This window comes from Stegastes partitus, unplaced genomic scaffold, assembly GCF_000690725.1.
Source record: "Stegastes partitus isolate 25-593 unplaced genomic scaffold, Stegastes_partitus-1.0.2 Scaffold25, whole genome shotgun sequence".
In the NCBI taxonomy this organism is placed as follows: domain Eukaryota; kingdom Metazoa; phylum Chordata; class Actinopteri; family Pomacentridae; genus Stegastes; species Stegastes partitus.
This window is the reverse complement of record NW_007577756.1, coordinates 872,089-890,536: the sequence shown is the minus strand read 5'-3', so window position 1 is coordinate 890,536 and position 18,448 is coordinate 872,089. Positions and strand designations below refer to the sequence as shown.

At 40.8% G+C, this 18,448-nt stretch overlaps 1 protein-coding gene across 1 annotated transcript in view; it reads left to right on the top strand.

Annotated features, from left to right (window-relative positions):
* The window catches only part of btbd8 (BTB domain containing 8), a 36,313-nt gene that overhangs the window by 1,656 nt on the left and 16,209 nt on the right, over positions 1-18,448 (top strand). The window contains exons 3-9 of the mRNA XM_008297172.1: positions 4,057-4,236; positions 7,250-7,374; positions 8,453-8,570; positions 10,519-10,608; positions 13,251-13,331; positions 13,421-13,517; positions 15,890-15,978. Coding sequence (XP_008295394.1) covers positions 4,057-4,236; positions 7,250-7,374; positions 8,453-8,570; positions 10,519-10,608; positions 13,251-13,331; positions 13,421-13,517; positions 15,890-15,978 — 780 coding nt within the window. The remainder of the gene's footprint in view (positions 1-4,056; positions 4,237-7,249; positions 7,375-8,452; positions 8,571-10,518; positions 10,609-13,250; positions 13,332-13,420; positions 13,518-15,889; positions 15,979-18,448) is intronic.

The window sequence follows — 18,448 nt, the reverse complement described above, 5'->3', positions numbered from 1 at the left end:
AAGACATGTGACAGGAACCACTGATGTGCATAGGCCTGGGTTAAAAAAAAAATGTCAGTAAGAAACATTCCCATTGCTATCGCTCAATAACATAAACAACATAACTGATTGAGGCAGCCGTAGATCAGCAGCTGTGAGGTAAAATACTGATTTTGTCAAAGGAGTCTGGTGGTCTTCCTTTAAAGCCAGACTTCTCCACTAGAAAAGGTTATCTAACAGCAACATAAATCCCTGAATATATTCTAAATATAGCATACACTTCCACAGATATTACATTTTTTAGGTGGTTAGGATACCGTTTGCTGCTTTGCTGCTCTCATCAACCACATTGTTTAGTTTCCGTTGCGTTGCAGGGGTTGGTTGTGTTATCTGGGTAGCCTAGATTTAGCTTGAAAGTAGGCCTGTGAAGCGCATGCATATATCCCTGCTCGTCTGGCCTTTTCCAGATTTCTGCCGACCACAGCTTAAAGTTGCATCGTGCGAATTCCAGGATCCAGCTTTTGTTTGTCCGCCTCTTCTTCTTATCTGTCCAGTTTTATGTCAGTGTGGTAGTAAACTGCTTCACTTCCCTTTTCACCACATTTCAGAGGGGGGGGGGTTTGGTCACTTGTCATTAAAATGACTTATTTCAGTTTTTAAGTAATTTACAAAATGACATTTAACACACATTTTTATGACTTAGGATTATGCTGAGAAAAAGTACAAGATATGGTTCAAAGCAGCTGAAGCAGTTAAAGTTAAACACTAATGTTTAACAGCTGTTCCAGTGCTAAGAAAGGTTTACCATTTGAGTTTTTTTTTTAAAGAATTTATAAAATGTACATATCTCCATAACCCTGACTAGACCTGTGAATGTTCTCACCTTTGGAGCCACCTAGTCACACTCGCAGCCTTTCATCTACCTGCATAGCCTGCCATGCCTGTTTATTTACAGCAGGTTTGATGTCACACTGAGATATTTTTCAGCCCTCTGAGTGAAATAGTAGATAGGTTTCAGCCGTCACTCCTTTGTAATCATGTTTAATAATTATGCTGTAGAAGGATGAGGAATGCAGGAAACCCACATTTCACCAAAAGCAACTTATTACCATATTTTCTTTTGTTTGAAGAAGCACAATAATTCACTAACTGGTGAAAAGACACAGTGAAGGTGAGGAGTAAACAGGTAGAATGCAGCTTTTAGCCACAAAATAGCCTCTAGAAGTGAGGAATTTTCATAGTTTGTTACCTATAATCAGCAAAGCCGACTCACATACAAATCTAGAGATCTGCTCTGTCGTGCACTGAAGGTAAAAACTGTCACCGTCCCTTCTTTGACAGCTGCAGCATCACAGGATCTCTACGCTTTCCAAAATGAGAGAGAGAGACTGTGTGTAATACATGCAGCTGACACAGCAGCAGTAAAGTCAGTGATTGTTTGCATATTCTGTTGTGTCAGTGTGGTAGTACGTAGCCTTTTAGCCTAAGTGCTAAGTACAGTTTCTACAGTGAAATCATTGGAACAAAGCGGTCTTACTCAAAATGAATCCAGCATTTTTTATTTTTTTTATTCAAAAGTCCAGGGGCGTTTTCTCTGGAGAGTCACAACATATTTGTGGGCATATAGAAAGGATTTACAGTTCATCTGTTTAAATGCAACAGCATTTGCATTTATGGTATTATTGCGAGTCTATCACTGAGGTAAATAAAAATAAGGAACAGCCAGTCAGCCTTCTAATGAAAATAGAGTTCATGATACTCAGCCTGTAGGTTACAGCTGATGCTTTCTTGGCAGGAATGTCAATGTTTATGAACCGTTAATTACATGCAAATAATAGTGATATTTATTTATTTGTTTGTTTATATTTATGTATTTAGAAAGTAGTCTTCCATTGCAGTGTATTTGGGTATTGGCTTGTATATGTAGGCTTTTGTATTATTTACCTTTGGGTCCTCACAGAGCTTTACCGAGATAAACTTTTTTTTCTCCTGAAATTATATTAAAAATGTTTCTTCATCCTTCACTATTAGACAGCAGGGCCCCAGATAACCTCACTCGTAGCACCGGTGCAACCAACTGTCTTATTTGGTCGCACCTCTCACCTCGTCACAGGCAAAACACATCATTGATGAATATCTGCTCATTGATAGACGCTACAATTTCCTAATGTTCCGTAAACGCCCCACATTTCAGGCTGTGGTAGCAGCTGCTTGGTGGCTGCGGTGTGACCAAAAAATACTTCATAAAGAGTGAAACTAGGTCGTTCTAATGTCAGATTTGTCCGAGATGAAACCGAGTGTGGAGCACACCTACACGCACTGTTCCATAGGTGAGAAAAATGCAGATGCGCTCCACATTTCACGAGAAGACCGCATTTTTAAGTGTAAATACCACAGTCTACTGAAGTTAGTGCTGCTCTCCACCACTGAGGTTAACACAGTAGCTGCCTGCGCTGGTTACAGTGACACCAATACAACTTAATGATCATCATGCACGAATGCATCCGCTTGAAAATTCAACTTGCACACGCTCAAAAAATGGTGGTCGCAGTCTGGAGCCCTGGATAGTAAGATTTAACTTGAGACACGTTACTCTTTCACTAATATAGTGGAGGTGAAGAAATTGGACAATTTGGAAAATCTAAAACAAACTACTCTGGATAATACACATGTATAGAACACAATGTGCACAATTTTCCTGGAACTACTTTCTACTGCAAAAACTGTCCCAATTTGTACTTTTTACAGTCTGATCTTTAAGCCTGACTTCACTTCCCCTCCTCACAAATCCCAAGTTAACCACTGCCTATAATAGCATAAGAATAGCTAAGGGTGGTGCTTTCCCTACATAGTCAGATTTAGAGTTAAAAAGCATATATATATATATATACAGCACACTACATTTCAGTGATTACTGGAAACTAACATGAATCGAGCTCACACGGATTTGAGCAGTTCGAGGATGTGGTTACCCCTGCTGCATGATCGATTTGTGACTTTCTCATCAGAGGGTTGCAAAAATGGACGTGACACCAGCGTTCGAACCCGTTGGCCTTAAGCTGACTGATTTCTGGGTCACCCACATCAGTCACCGAGGCGGGCCGAGATATAATGATTGTAAAGAAGAAGTGGACCGCCTCAGGACCCTGCATTTGTTAATCTGAAGTGGAAAAGTAGGACATCCGATTTATCTTTGAATCTCTGGCCTTTGCTTATTGCCTTTATTGTATGCTCCTGTCACATTTTTACCCACCGTAGGGGCATTTTTTCACTGCAGTAGGACATGACTAGAAACAGAGAGCTCAAAAATGTCTTATGACCTATTATGTCGCCATAAATCATAGAAATGAAATGAAATGTTTTCTCTCTCTCTCTCTCTCTCTCTCTCTCTCTCTCTCTCTCTCTATATATATATATATATATATATATATATATATATATTTTATTTTATTTTATTTTATTTTTTTACAAAGATAAAAATAAAATGTGGAATCGACATTAACAACATTTTTCCACGTGCCCAGAGGTGTTACTATTAAGGGAAAAACTTGTGATTTTATATTTATGTTTTTTTTTGTTTCCATTCTTATCTTGTCTGCTCCTAGTTCAGCTGAAGCGTCACTGAGTTTGTTCACGTCTGTTTTGGTCTCAGCTGTGTCACTAACTACTTCATGGTGTTACAGAGAAGTTCAGAGTTTCATCTTTCTGTATATTGCAGACAAGTTTGTTCTGGCAGCTGCTGAGTTTTAAAATGACACGTAGAATAAAGTGGTTTTGATGAAATATCACAATTTTAAGTTCAGATCTGGATGGTTTTCCTAACTGAACCGATGAGTAGTTCAGTGACCGTTGGAAAGTTGAATATCTCACAAATATGTCTGTTTTTACATGTTCTGATGATGAATAAATGATAAGAAGAATATGCCTTTTAAAGCCTGTCAGTGGGTTTTGTAGCTCAGAGGGTTAAATTTGAATTCAATATGAAAAATTGTCAAATTTGTCGCCAACTATGGGTCATTTTGTTCTGTGGTTCGTATTTCAAGGCCCCTGATAAAGTGTTGCACTGTGTTTCTCCAGGTTGCTGCAGGAGGAACTGGAGGCTGACGTTTCTTTGTATGCTGCTTCTGGCTCCCTCCGAGCGCACAGAGCTGTCCTGCTGGCCAGAGCTCCTCATGTACTTCACGGACAAACACACAAAGACCCAATCATCATCCATCTTCCTGGCTATGAGCTCTCTGCGCTGAAAGATTTCCTCAGGTAGGCACAGGGCTCTTGTGGATTTGCTGACTTAGGCAACTTTTATTTACCCCTACAGAAGAAAGCACCACATAATGCCTTAACTCTACTTTCTAGGAGGGGCTGTTAAGAGGCATCATTTATCCTGAGCTGTCAGTGTTGCAGTTTCAGTGTTTGTCTGACAGAGGGCGCCAAGTACACCATGTTTAATCTGCAGGGTTTGCTTGTGTTTGTGTGTTTGGTTCACTGTAAATGCTATGAAAGAAAAAGTGTACGTCACATTTTCATGTTAGTGTTGTGGCACAAGTCCTTAATTGAATGCTTATAATCATCTGCTGTAAGGTTCTTGTACAGCAGTTGCATAGTTATCGTTCAGGCTTTGTAGTGTAGTCTTTGATCCATTGATTTGTGCCTCATTTGCAACTTTTAATTGGGACTACAAGAACAAGTCGTCCTTGTTTGGCTCCAGTACCAGTGAGGTTAAAAATCAGCTTTGAGCTCCTTTCACAAGAGTGCAACACTGCTATTTAGGAGTTGTATAGGAAGTCGTTGGCATTTACTCTTCTGCCATTAAGATTAATAACATGTAGAATCTGCTACTAGAGACAGTTTTACAGAGGTAAGCTTTGCTCTTTTATTCTCCATGGAGACAGGCAGGAAGAAAATCACAGTAAACTGGACAAAAAATAGTTTCATACGTGCTGTAGGCAGTGTTGAAAAGATGTGTCTTTATGGATTTCTTGAATATGGAGCATGAGGAGGGTGCAAGTGGTGATGGAGAAAGCCCTCCAGGTCCGGTATTTGGTCCGGGTGAGGGATAGAGGAGGCCAGCATCAGCAGAGAGGAGGGTGCGAGTGTTTAGTGAGTTCAGCCAGGTATGGGTTGGCTAGGTTATGGAGAGCTTTGTCGGTGATAAGGAGGATTTTGAAGTGGATTCGCTGGAGGACAGGGAACAAGTGGAGGTTCTGAAGGATGGAGGTAATGTGATCACGGCTGTGGGAGTGGGTGAGCAGGCAGGCAGCAGAGTTCTTGATGTATTGGAGTTTCTTGGGTGATTTGGATGATGTCCCATAGAGAAGACTGTAGACGAGTCTGGATGTGATGAATGCGTGGATGAGAGTTTCTGCAGCCGAAGAGGGGAAGGATGGGCAGAGGTGGGCGATGTTTCTGAGGTGGAAGATGGCTGTTTTAGTTGTAAATGGTACCTTAATACCTCAGTGGTACTCAAAAGCACTTTACAATGTGTTTCTCATTTACACACACATTCATACACCAATGGTGACAGAGCTGCCATGCAGAGTGCTGCCTGCCATTGGGAGTAATTTCGGGTTCAGTGTCTTGCCCAAGGACACTCTGGACTGTGGAGGGGCGGGGGATCGAACCGCCAACCTTGCGATCAGAGGACAACCGTTCTACCACCTGAGCCACAGCCGCAGCCACAGTTGTGTGCTTGATATGTTGGTTGAAGGAAATGGTTTGGTCTAAAATGACGCCTAGATTTCTGATGTGAGGGGTGGATTTGAGTACAGTGGAGCTGTCCATGGTGAGGGAGAAGTTGTGGGTGGATTTGGTTAGTGATTTTGAACCGATTATGAGGATTTCTGATTTGGTACAGTTTAGTTTGAGGAAGTTTGCTTGCAGCCATAACTTTATTTCTGTGATGCACTTGGTGAGGGTCGAGTGGGTGACAGTGAGGATTGTTGTGGTGGCGATAAAGAGTTGGATGTCATCAGCAAAACAATGAAACTGGAGTCCATGATGATGGATTGGGCGGCCAAGGAGGAACATGTAGAGAATGAAGAGGAGGGGGCAGAGAACTGAGCTTTGGGGAACAACGTAGGAGAGGGGAGCAGTGGAGGATTTGCAGTTGTTGATGCTAATGAACAGGTGTCTGTCAGAGAGGCAGGATCTGAACCAGGAGGGGGCAGTACTGGTAATGTTGAAGACTGTGTCAAAGCCGGCGAGACGGATGGAATCTGTGATTGTGTCGAAAGTCAGCGCAGAAGTCAAGGAGGACGAGAATGTTCACGTTTCTGGCGTCAGAAAATTAACAAACATGTTAAACATTTAATAGTTATAATTAATCTTACATATGCCAACTTATCAGCAGAAATCCCCGTCCTACAAAAATGGACATGCACATTATCTTCCTTTTATGCTCTTAAGTACTACACCTGCAAAGTGGTGTCAACCAGCCGACAGAGCACTTCACAGAACAATATTGTTGCTAATTTACATTAGAGGATGAAGGTGGTGCCGGCAGTAAGATATGCTGCCGTGTATGACTGCATTAAGTGCATGACTTTGCTGCATTACAGACGCATGTAATGTAATTACAATAATGTGTTGCTCTGTAGTGCGTCACCTTCAACAGTGCAGCCAAACAATTTATTAAAGATTGTTCTTATAAATTTAAAAAGGGTGACATTTAATAAAGATTTACAGCTTCAAATGAAAGTAAACTGTGGAGTGTCTGCAAAACGTACTTAATAAAATAGAGTTTGACTGTGTGCTCTAAAACTACTGTGGTGGTGCAGCTCAAGACGCTAAAGCTGCCAATTTACTGCTCTGTCTTCACATGTCTGTTTTAGTTAAGATGTTTGGCAATGACTGCCTGAAGCTCTAGAGTCTAGAGCTTATTGAAGGGACTGTATCACCCAGCTGGCCTGGCATAATTTTGGACTCCTACTGGAGTTTCTGAAGAAAGCTGCTGGGAAAACGTCTGTTTGGGTTGCTCTGCTCACTCTTTTGCTACTTTGACTATAAACTGCTGATACACATAAAGAGAGAGGCAGAGCATCTGAGGCAGGGCAAGCGTTTTTCAGAAGTAGTTAGGATATATTTCTTATAACTGGTTGCCTTTGATACAGAGTCACTTTATAAGTTTGCCAGTCATGAGCAGAAACAGACAATCCTGCACAGTTCAGGCTGAGGCTGGCTGTGTCGCTGGAGTCACAGTGCATCAAATGAAAGTGTAATTTAAATATGTATGAAAGCACAGTTTTAATTAACTTTTAGAGTCTCCCCCCTGCAGGCAGGTGTACACAGCAGAGCAGAGCATGCGCTCGGTTGAAATAATCCCAGATGTGGAGGGCTCCGTGCCTGAAAGTACTCTGCCTGTTCCCGACCCAGCAGACTTTCAGCGTTCCACTGACTCAGGTAAACAGACTGAAAGGCTTATTTGAGGTTATATTACCATTCAGCTGCCCTCCTCCTTACACTTTCTTCACATCATGTTATCTCAGCCATAATCCACTTAAGAGCTAATCGCCTTTGCATCCCTGTTGTTGCTGATGCTAATTAAAGCATTGCCATCCTAAAGGATAATTCATGTTTAGCTCTGCTTTATGTTTTTTCCTGTAGTTTTAATGAAGTGGTTTACTAGTGTCCCCCACAGATTAACCCAAGCAGTGTCTGGAGTTTTTTTTTTTTTTCTTCCTGTCACATTTTTGCTCACTGTGGGCTCATTTTTCATTACAATGTAAGGTCCTGCACCTCTGTGGAAACAGCTCAACTGAGGCTAGAAGTAGAGAGAACTCAGAGATGTCTTTTGTCCAGTGTGACACAGTTATAACGCCACAAGTCATGAATAAAGACAACGCTAAAGTTGAATTTCTTTGATTTCTTATTTCACAATAATTGAAAAAAACAAATGTAATCAACATTTTATGTCCAAGTGACCCTCCATGCTATAGATATTTTACTACTTATATTTAATTTTGTTCCATACTTATGCCCATTCTGCTCTGTGTAAACACAGTATGCAGTTCAGCCGGAAAATCTCAGAAATATGTCTGTTGGTCCCAACTGAGTCTCTAGTAGCTTCACAGTTGGGCAAAGGATTGCAGAATTTTCTTTTCTTTTTTTTTTTTACAGAATCTGGTTCGTACAAACAGTTGATTTTTGACAAAATGTTAAATGAGACATGTAGAATCAGATTGTTTTTATGAAATAGCACAATTTTAGGTTTAGATATTCTTAACTTTCCTGATGGAATGACATGTCATAAATGAGTAGTTCAAGCACCATTGGAAAGCTGGAAAATCCAATGGTTTTCTCTGTTTCTACAGTTTCTAGCTCTGATAAAAAGACAAAACACCTTCCAAAGTTGCTAGTGGGTTTTAAGGTTCAGCAGGTTAATAATTGTCCTCCACAGATGAATGTTCACCTAAAGCTTTTCTTTTCTTTCCTTTCTTCTTCGTGTCCTCGTCCATTATCCACCTCATCTTCTGTCCAGACGCTGTTGTTTTGGAGCCAGCCTCTGGCCTGGGAGCTGACCTGCTGGATCTGTACCAAAGAGGAGAGCAGTGTGACATCACCATCCAAGTAGCAGAGCAGGTCTTCTCCTGCCACAGGTAGTGAAGCTATTTCTTTTGGCATCTCGACGCTCTGAATCGATACATCTGGAATCCAGTCTGTTTTTTTTTGTGTCAACACTGGCTGCACATCACAGTCACATTTACCAGATGCACTAAAGAAGGTCGCACATATGCTGTTGACTCATGTGGAGCAGTGGTGGGTGGTCATTCAGTGATGCAGAGGTAGTAGTAGCAGCTGGTAACCATGGAGACAGGTTTCTCCCAACTCCTGCTCAGGGAAGCAGCCAGCCAGCGACACCTTGTCAGAGAGGAGAAGCTGGGCTGTTTCTTGGTTGCTCTGCAGCGCTGATCTGTACGACGGCAAAGTGTGAGCTGCAGCAGTTCTCAACCGGAGGCTGAGGCGGGGCTTCCCCAGCCTGTCATCCACTCCTCTGCTTTAGTTATTCATATGTTTACATCTCTAGGGATACATTATGACTGTCCAAAAAAAAATATGGTGATGAAATAAAAGTGTAGTTGTAGTTACAGATGTACAAAAACCCAACACTGTTGCATTTAACACTATATAACAAGCAGAGAGGTGGTCAATGTCAAACAGTTCTTCATGTCACATGTTTTTAAATAAGGGATTTGAATGTCTGGTATTAAGGCCTTGATTCCAGATTAAGATTTTACTAAAGAAATCCAGTTTGTCCAAACTCTGGCGACATTAACATTATTCTGTCTTGATAAGCTGTAGATTAGAACCTATGTGGACATTGATTTATTTATTTTTTGCTCTAATTGTTCCTCCTGTCCGTTCAAGATATCACCTCATAACGTGCTTTGAATTTAAGTGACGGGGGATCCGTCCTTGTTCTTTGTAAAAAATATAGAATCATCTGAAGTTAATATGAGGCTGCAGCAGTCTGACCGAGACAAATCAAATGGATGTCTTCCAAAGTTAGAGTTAATTATCATAAGACTCGAGTTTCCACATAATTGTCAAGTGAATTTAAAGTGAGCTTAGAAAATTTTCGGAAGAAAAGTTTTCAGTAATTGTTTTTAATAGGGAAAGATTTGATTAACGCAAACTACTGAAGCCTCAGTCCTTATATTGAAGGAGGACTGTGGGTTGTGTTCACCATTGGAAGTATTTTAGGAGATCTTTCAGTGTCCAGTACGAACAGGAGGAATGATTATATCAAGCAATAAGTGATCTGCAGAATCGAGCTGGTAGCTATTTGAAAAAAGAGAAAGCATCTTAGAGAGGCAGATGGTAAGTTTACAAAGAAGGGCTTTAAATAAGGGGACAGACATATGTTTTTTGCAACAATATTTTGATTAAAGTTTCTTCTGTTAACTTGTGAAAATTGCAGCAATGTGTTTGTGGTGCTGGAAACAAAAGATAGATGAAAGGCAGTCAGTGGAGGTTGGATGTACTCAAATCACTATCACCCACTGAAGATTGTGACTAATGATTTTTTCATTGTATATGAATCTATTGATTATTTTTCGACTAGCTGTCAAACGTTGATTCCCAAATCCCCAAATGATGAATTTAGATGTCTTGTTTTGTCCACCACCCAGAGACATTCAGTCATGGATGAGGAAATTATCCAGACAGTATTCACATTTATAAAGCTCTAATCAGAGAATTTAAACCATTTAATCAATTATCAAAACAGTTGTTAAGTAATTTCTTAACTGACAATTAATGAAGTAATTGTTGCAGCTGTACTGCAGATAACAGTGTGGACAGAACATTGGGGGGTTTGCCTCAAAGGAGACACATTTTCTATATTGTATTATATCAGTCACAGACTAATCAGACCAGGGAGAATAGAAACACAATCTTCAGAGACTAAAGAACACACAGTATAATTTTTTATGTCCTCTGTTACTTCAAAGCCACTAAAGTGCACGCAATCCCAGCAGATGACATGTAAAATATTAAACGGTGGGTGGATCTGACATGCAACTGCCTGCTTTATTGGGTTTCTAGGGCAATCCTGTGTGCACGGTCTCAGTACTTCCGAGCCATGCTCAGCGGGAGTTGGATGGAGAGCTCCAGACAATGCATCACTCTGCAAGGGTAAGACTTTTACACCAGCATCATTTGGCAGCAGGTCGCGGAGATCAATAACACACCTCCGCTCCTGCTCCAGCACATCATTCCTGAACAATGCAGCTGAATTACTGCATGTACCGCATTAATTATTCATTCCTGCCACAGTTCTCTACAGAATGGGGTTTCATTCACAACGCCATGTTTTGAATCCACATACCCAAACACACACACACACACACGCACACACAGCCACCCGCTGCTGGTGGAATTTCAAAGAGTTCGCTCAGATTTCTACCAATCAAGGTTGCAATGTTCCCTCTGCAAGGCACACAAATGTCTTCTCATCCACTGACTGCCAGCCACCCCCTCACTACCACCCGCAGTCTACTTCTTTCAGAGCGGCAGAGGCAAACGAAGCCCTTTTTTTCCTCGGGGGAGAGACGTGTCATTCGGCTCAGCTTTACTGATCTGAGGGTAACTGGGGAAGACACGGCTGTCAGAATGGAGAGCGGCTGCGCTGACGTGTCGGGGAAACCTTTGAGGTGGCCTTCAGGCTGCAGTCACGTGGCTCCACTGTTGCATGATACATGGATTTTGTGTACAGTGTTCTCGATTGTGTTTGCAACCCTTATGGAAGAAATACACACTATAGGCTTTGACAAACTTAGAGAATGTTAAGGTGGGATTAGGGACAACTTTGTCTGTTAACCTCCTGAATCCCAAAATGTCATGAATGTTTAGAAGAACAATATTTAATTTAAAAAAAAAAAAAAAAAAAAGTGAAAATGTAACTGTCAGAGCCACAACCTTTCAAAACAGAAAGAACCATCAGACATACAGTGTTTAACAAATTTATTAGGCCACCTGTCTAATTTGTGAAGTGCTATATGTGTATGCATATATATATATATATTTAGACCATGCAGCATCATGAAGTGCTTTCATTCGCACTCAGCTTTCAACGTTTTACCATTTTGAACGGGATTGAAGAATTGCAAACTGAATTCACCAGTGAGCTGGCTCAAATTTGAGCATAAAGCAAGCACAACATTCAACCACTGAAACTAAATTTTCTGTTCAGGAATGCAAGTAAAGAACTATAATTTGACGTCTTAATCAAGAAATAATGATGCGCTTTACTATTTTTTCATATTTTTTTTAAAATACATGGATAACAATAATAATTATAGCATTAAAAATACCATTTTAGTTAAAGAGCTTCTATATACTGGTGCATTATCCATTAAAGAAACATAAAAAAATATATTTTGCGATGCTGTTGATTTAGAGCAGCTGTGTCATAAAACTTACATTGGGTGGTGGTCTAATACATTTTCTCGTACAACAATTTCAATTTCAATCAACAAAGTTTTATTCTGGGGCGCCCGTATAGCTCACCTGGCTGAGCGGGCGACCCATGAACAGGGGCTACAGTCCCCGACGCAGCGGTTGTGAGTTCGAATCCCGCTCACGACCCTTTGCTGCAGGTCTCTCCCTCACTCTTCTCCCCCCTTTCCTGTCTCTCTCCACTGCTCTACATAAAGGCAAAAGCCCAAAAAAATATATTTAAAAAAAAAACAAAGTTTTATTCTGTTCTATTCTATTCTACATTTGTTAAGCTCTGTATGCCACTGGGGGCTGCAAGCTGTCGCGGTGGTTAGCACTGTTGTCTCGCAGCAAGAAGGTCGTCGGTTCGCGTCCCAGTAAGGACACCCAGGACCTTCTGTGTGGAGTTTGCATGTTCTCCCCGTGCAGCGTGGGTTCTCTCCAGGTTCTCCAGCCTTCTCCCACAGTCCAAAAACATGTTGGGGTTAATTGGTGATTCTAAATTGTCCATAGGTGTGAATGTGAGTGTGCTTGGTTGTCTGTCTCTCAGTGTAGCCCTGTGATAGACTGGTGACCTGTCCAGGGTGTCCCCTGCCTTCACCCTGAGTCAGCTGGGATGGGCTTCAGCCCCCCATGACCCTAGTGAGGATTAAACGGTGTATAGATGATGGATGGATGCCACTGTATTTATATCCAAATTTCAGCTTAAAATTGTGACATTTCATCAAAATTCCTTAATTCTACATGTTTAATTTAAAACTATCCAGAATTAAACAGTTTACTCTAATCATATTCTGAAAAAATGTAAACATTCTGCGCTTCTCGGCACAACTGAGAAACCACCACTGACTGCAAGCAGCAGTCATGTAACAAATATTTAGTGACTTTTGTGTGCAGTTGGATTGAATTGCAGGTTGTGTTTACACAGAGCAGAGCAGAGACAAGTATAGAAACAACATTAGTAGTAAATGTACTGTAAATAATATAATGTATCTACAGGAGGGAAAGTCGCCTATTTTTTTTCATTATTGGTAAGACCTGTGGGCACTTGGAAGAATGTTGCACATTGATTCCAGGCTTTATTTCAAGGATTTTTTTTTTTTCCTTTTTTTATGATTTACGTCATTAGAACTGCATTATACTTAGCAGAATGCTTTTTTTTGAGTTCTCTACACTTTTAGCCATGGTTGTGCTGTTGCCATAGAAGTGAAGGACTTAATATAGCAGTGAAAAATGAGCCCATGTGACCGGAGCAAAACACAACCAGAAGCTGCTCGGGGATCACAGGGTTGACCTATGATACATAACTTGTAAGCTGTTCATTGTGTTTACCTTTTCAGCTTAGGGCCAGATGAGATGGAAATCTTGCTTCAGTTCATGTACGGAGCCATCGTGGATCTGCCCAGTGGAGCCAGTGCCAGGTGCTGTATACGAACAAACAGCATGCTTAAAATTAGAACACAGGACCAGAAAACAAACTGATCTGTTTGTGGTGTCCCCTGTCCCACAGTCAAGTGGTGCTGGCTGCAGACATGTTGGGTTTGGAAGGGCTGAAAGATGTAGTGGAGATGGTTCTGACCCGAGACTACTGCCGCTTCTTCCCCAAGGTCAGCTAAAGGATTCACACTTACCTTCACAGTTTGGTTTTGCAGTTTTTAGCACAAAAGTTTAGGAAAATGTGAGTTTTACAAATGCATACACAACATCGTCTATGTTGTAAGCATGTAAACAAATCCCTCTTTAAATGTAAATTAATTTATCAAAACAAGACTTTCTTAACATCCAGCCAGTACGCCTGCTTAATAGTGTGTAGTCGAGCCAAGACAATCTCTGTCAGCTGAAATCAGACTCAGCAGCCGCCCTCACACTTCCTTTGACTTGATGTCAATTAATTTAGAGCCGAATTGCAGTAAAGGTTCAGTAAATGTTAAATCAGTCAGACCCAGCAGTCACCATTAGGTTGGGCAAGTTCAAAGTTGTAAAAGTGCAGAGATGTTGGCAGGTAGTCTGTTCCTCCACCAGAAATAATGAATTGATCCTGGAAGGCTCGTGATGGATAACTGTTCTCATTTTACAAAGCAACACCAGAGATTGTCTGACTAATACAAATTTAGGCAAAGGAGAGCATATTGAGCAGCCAATCAACCAGCTGACGTGGAGATTACGGCCCTACTTCCTAAAACCTAATCATAAAAATACCATGGCAATAACTTTAAGCCACCTTGGAATAACTACTTCACACTTACAAGCCTCACAGGTAGCTTCACTTTTGTTGTTGTATTTGCAGCTGAGTTTGTGAAGGACAAATCAATCAAAGTAGGAACAAATCAATGTGCTTGAAGCAAAGGCTAACTGTGTCACCTGTCAATAGGACACGATACATGTAGTTTGTACTTTAGAACAAAGGATTTACCAGGAAAATGTTGCTGCACAAATGCGAGCCACAGTTTTCACTGAGGTTGCAGTCAATCTAGGCCTATTTAGCTTCTAATTTCTACAGACAGCTGCTCATTGCTCTCCCTGCTCCTGGAGTGTGCTTCTCAGTATGAAGGAGAGCTCATAGTCACGGTTCAGCAGTGGGACTTATGTGAGGTCACTATGCTCAGAAAACAAACATTGATTCATGAGAACTGTTCAGGGCTCCAGACTAACTTTTTCACTTGTATCACTGGTGCGACCAACTTTCTCATTTAGTTGCACTTCCCACCTGGTCACAGGCAAAACATGTGACTTGCTGAACATTTTCTCATCGATAGACGCTTTAATTTACCAGTGTTCCCTAAATGCCCCGCATTGCAGGCTGCGTAGCTGCTGCTTGGTGGCTGCGGTGCTCAGACAGGTATGTGACCAAAAATGACTTTAAAAAGAGTAAACTAGGGCGTTCTACTGTCAGATTTGTCAAAGATGAAACCGAGTGATTTTTTTTCTACATGCAGTCTTTTCTGTGAGCAGAGAAAACAGCGAATCAGCTCAGCTTTTCACGAGAAGACTGCATTTTTAAGCATAAATACCGCAGCACGTTGAAGTTATAAAAGTACTACTTTCCACCACTGTGGTTAACACAGTAGCTGTGCCAGTTACAGCGATACTAACATAGCTTAATGTTCATCATGCACTCAAACCACTTGAAATTTCAACTTGCACACTGTCACAGTCTGGAGCCCTGCTGTTGGAGAGAGTGTAAAATGGATATTAAAAGTAAGGTAAATACAGTAAAAAAACACTAAAACATCAGAGTAGTAGTGTGATTATCTAGATTGTTTTCTCCTGACTAGATCCTTGCTTGTGTTGTATCTGCTCTCAGATGTACGTCGCTTTGGATAAAAGCGTCTGCTAAATGAAATTGTAGAATTCTGATTGTTGCTTTGTATACGACTTAATATAATGCAGGTTTTTTTTACTCCTGTTACAGTTGTCTTTTCAGCTCTTATAAATCCCGTTTGCACAACGGTTGCACGATTTCCCACAAAGCTGATAGTCACAGATGGTGTGACCATAAGGAGTCCAGCACAATACGTAGTATAGGTTGTTTCTGCACTTTGCGTTTGTGTGATCTTCCCTCAAATACATTTGCAATGAGAGCATCTAAACAATTTACAAATGGAAACTGCAAATGAAAAGCCTTTGCAGAAGCCTTTATAGTGGTGGCCCAAAGTGTTAATATTCTGTCGAATCAAGCATTAATAATTTCAAAGTCCTTCGTACAATTTTTAAAATATTAATTGATGATTTGCTGTTGAGGAATATAATCTATCGTCAGTGCAGTGGACTCCTGCAGTCCAGAGATAAAAGCTAAAGTCACCTATGAGGAGTGTCTGATATCACAGCAACATACACAAAGAGACACAAATCCCTGCGTTGTTCTTTTTGCTTTACGCTTACTGACTTTGCTGCATTAGAGTGACATGTCAGCGTGTCTTCAGAGCATTACTGTCTGAATATATTTACCCCTTCTGCTTTTTTCTTCATATGTTTGCAGTCAGTTGACGGAGTTCAGAGAACAGTTCTTGAGTGCCTGTCCCTCACACATGCCTTAGGCCTTCAAAACCTGCACATGCAGTGTAAGAGGTAAGTGTCTGCGCTCAGCATTACTTAGGCAGTTTGTTTTTCTACAGTGACTCCCACAATTTTAGAAACTTGTTTTGCAGCTTGGAAATATGTAATATATTCTATACATACATTTGGGGAAGTTCCTACTTTTTAAACCTCTGAACCTCAAAAAACCTGCCGCCATGTTTAAAACCAACAGAATGATGCCATTTATTGGAGCCAGAAGCTATAAAAACTGAAAGAATCATCAGATTTTCAAAAAGTCCTTGAACTTGGAAGACAAAATATCTAATACCTCTATAAATATATATCTATACCATGTAGAGTCGGTATTTGTTGATAACACCTGTGTCTACTTGGAAAATGCTGTTGATTCCAGATTTTTTTTTATTTTTATTTTTTTCAATTTTTGAAAATGATCAGAGAAAATCCACTTTCTTCTTTATGATATATCCCATTAAAATTGTGCTTTACAGCACAGAACACATTTTTGAGCTCTGTCTTTTTCTAGCCTTGGCAGTGCTGTTTCCATGGATGTGCAGGACTTTATAATACAGTGAAAAATGAGCCCATAGTGAGTACAAATGTGACAGAACCCGGAAAAAAAAATGACACCAAGAAACTTCATGAGGGTCACAGGGTTAATTAACAGTTCCAGACTTAAAATTTGCCACTCTTGACCTTAAAGATGACACATGAAAATGTAACGCTCAACTTGTCACTGTTCCTGCCACTGCATGTTTCGGTGAAACAGAGAGTACCACTTCACTTTTTGCACGTTGTACTTCAGCATCTTGTTGCTAGGTAACTACTACTAACTACTGTGTTACTAAGTGGTCAAGGGTAAAGGGTTATGATGCAGTTTGCTCAGGGAATTTTTAAAATAATTTTGTTTTAACTCATCAACATTTCTCCTCAAGTTGAACACATTTCTAAAGATCGTTATTTTGCAGACATTTCATTGCACACCAGTGTACAGTGTACTTAAGCCTTTTTTCTTTTCAAATTTCTCATGGAGTCAGTGAAAAATGTCATAAACTCTTTGTGTTTGTTTGCCTCCTTTAGCTTTAATTACAGCAGCACTTGAGCTGCATGGATTCCAGCAGTTTGTTCAGACTTCATAATCCGTGTTATCCCATCATTTCGTACCAAAGACTGTCTTGCTGTTCATCCACTGTGAAATGCCGCCTTGTTTGTCCTTGTTTCTCCACTTGAGAAGTGGTTTAGTGACGCTGCTCGTCCTCAGAGACACCGTTAGTCAGCCTTCTTTCTCAAGACTTTTGCTGATTTTTGTTCTTTATTTAGGCAGGTCTGTATTCGTGATCAGGCTGCTTTTGTAACTCAGTCAGCAAAGCTTGATGTATTGATCTTCTAAAGGTGTGCTAATTTTGTGCTTTGGATACAACTGATCCAGTTTCCACAGAATGTTTTAGACGTCCCACCCAGAAACTTTCCATCCAGCCATGATGTGATGCTGAGAAAAAGTTCATCTTTATGCAGAATAACAAGGCGACACATTCACATAGTTCTGATGCCATGTTTCCTATTATAACAGTGTTGCTGGGCAATGTTGTGCTGGAAACTTAAGGGAAAAGGTTTCTATCAGGTGAACAATGCCTCCAAAGGTTGATTTAGGTCTGATGAGTCAATCAAAAGAGTGCAATTAAAACGCTGCTGCAATGGTATGATATCTGAGTGTAGAAATAGTGCAGAATCGTAAATGTGTTGTGTTTTTAAATGTTTCTAAATCTGGAAACTTTTTTATTATTCCCAGAAGTACATGAAAATCTGACAGATTTTTTGACGTGGTCTCAGTGTTTCAGGCCCCATCGTATATGTAAGGAACATGTCTTTCTATTTCTGAATGCTGCATAGCTTTCATCGCTTTCCTTTTCTATTCATTAGTGCGCACACAAACACTGTTATTTTATTCGCTTTGAGTTCTGCTTTAGCTGAAACTGCAAACTAACCACGGTGTTGCACACTGCAGTGAGCGGGCAAGACGCATGTGAATGTAGGTCAGGGGAATAGGATGTGTTGAGCGAAGCTGTGAGCTGGTTCTGATGGTTCTCATTTGAAGTGGTGAGCGTGGGAGGTTTGTGGATGTGGGGGTGTGTGCCGTGTTGTCTCTGCTGAGTCTGTTGAGTCACGCGACGGTGATGGTGATCCGAGCGGCGCTGCTCTGTGCAGCAGTGCATCGCTGAGCTTCTCAGCCTCACTCATTCGTACTGTTGCTGCCTCAAACAAAGGTCTGCTGGCCGCTGCTTGGAGCCTCAGGGTTAGACTGCAGAGACGTCATAACTTAGTCACACTGATTGGGAAAAAACTGTCAAATTACTGAACTGAACATGAACTGTCATGCTCGGCCAAGACTGCAGGAGTTTCAGTAGAATGTACCTCCAATTTATGGATGAGAAATCTATTCTGGGATCTTGGTCTGAACCTGTGTTTGGCTCAGATTGTTTAGTAATGTGAGGGGTTTATAAAT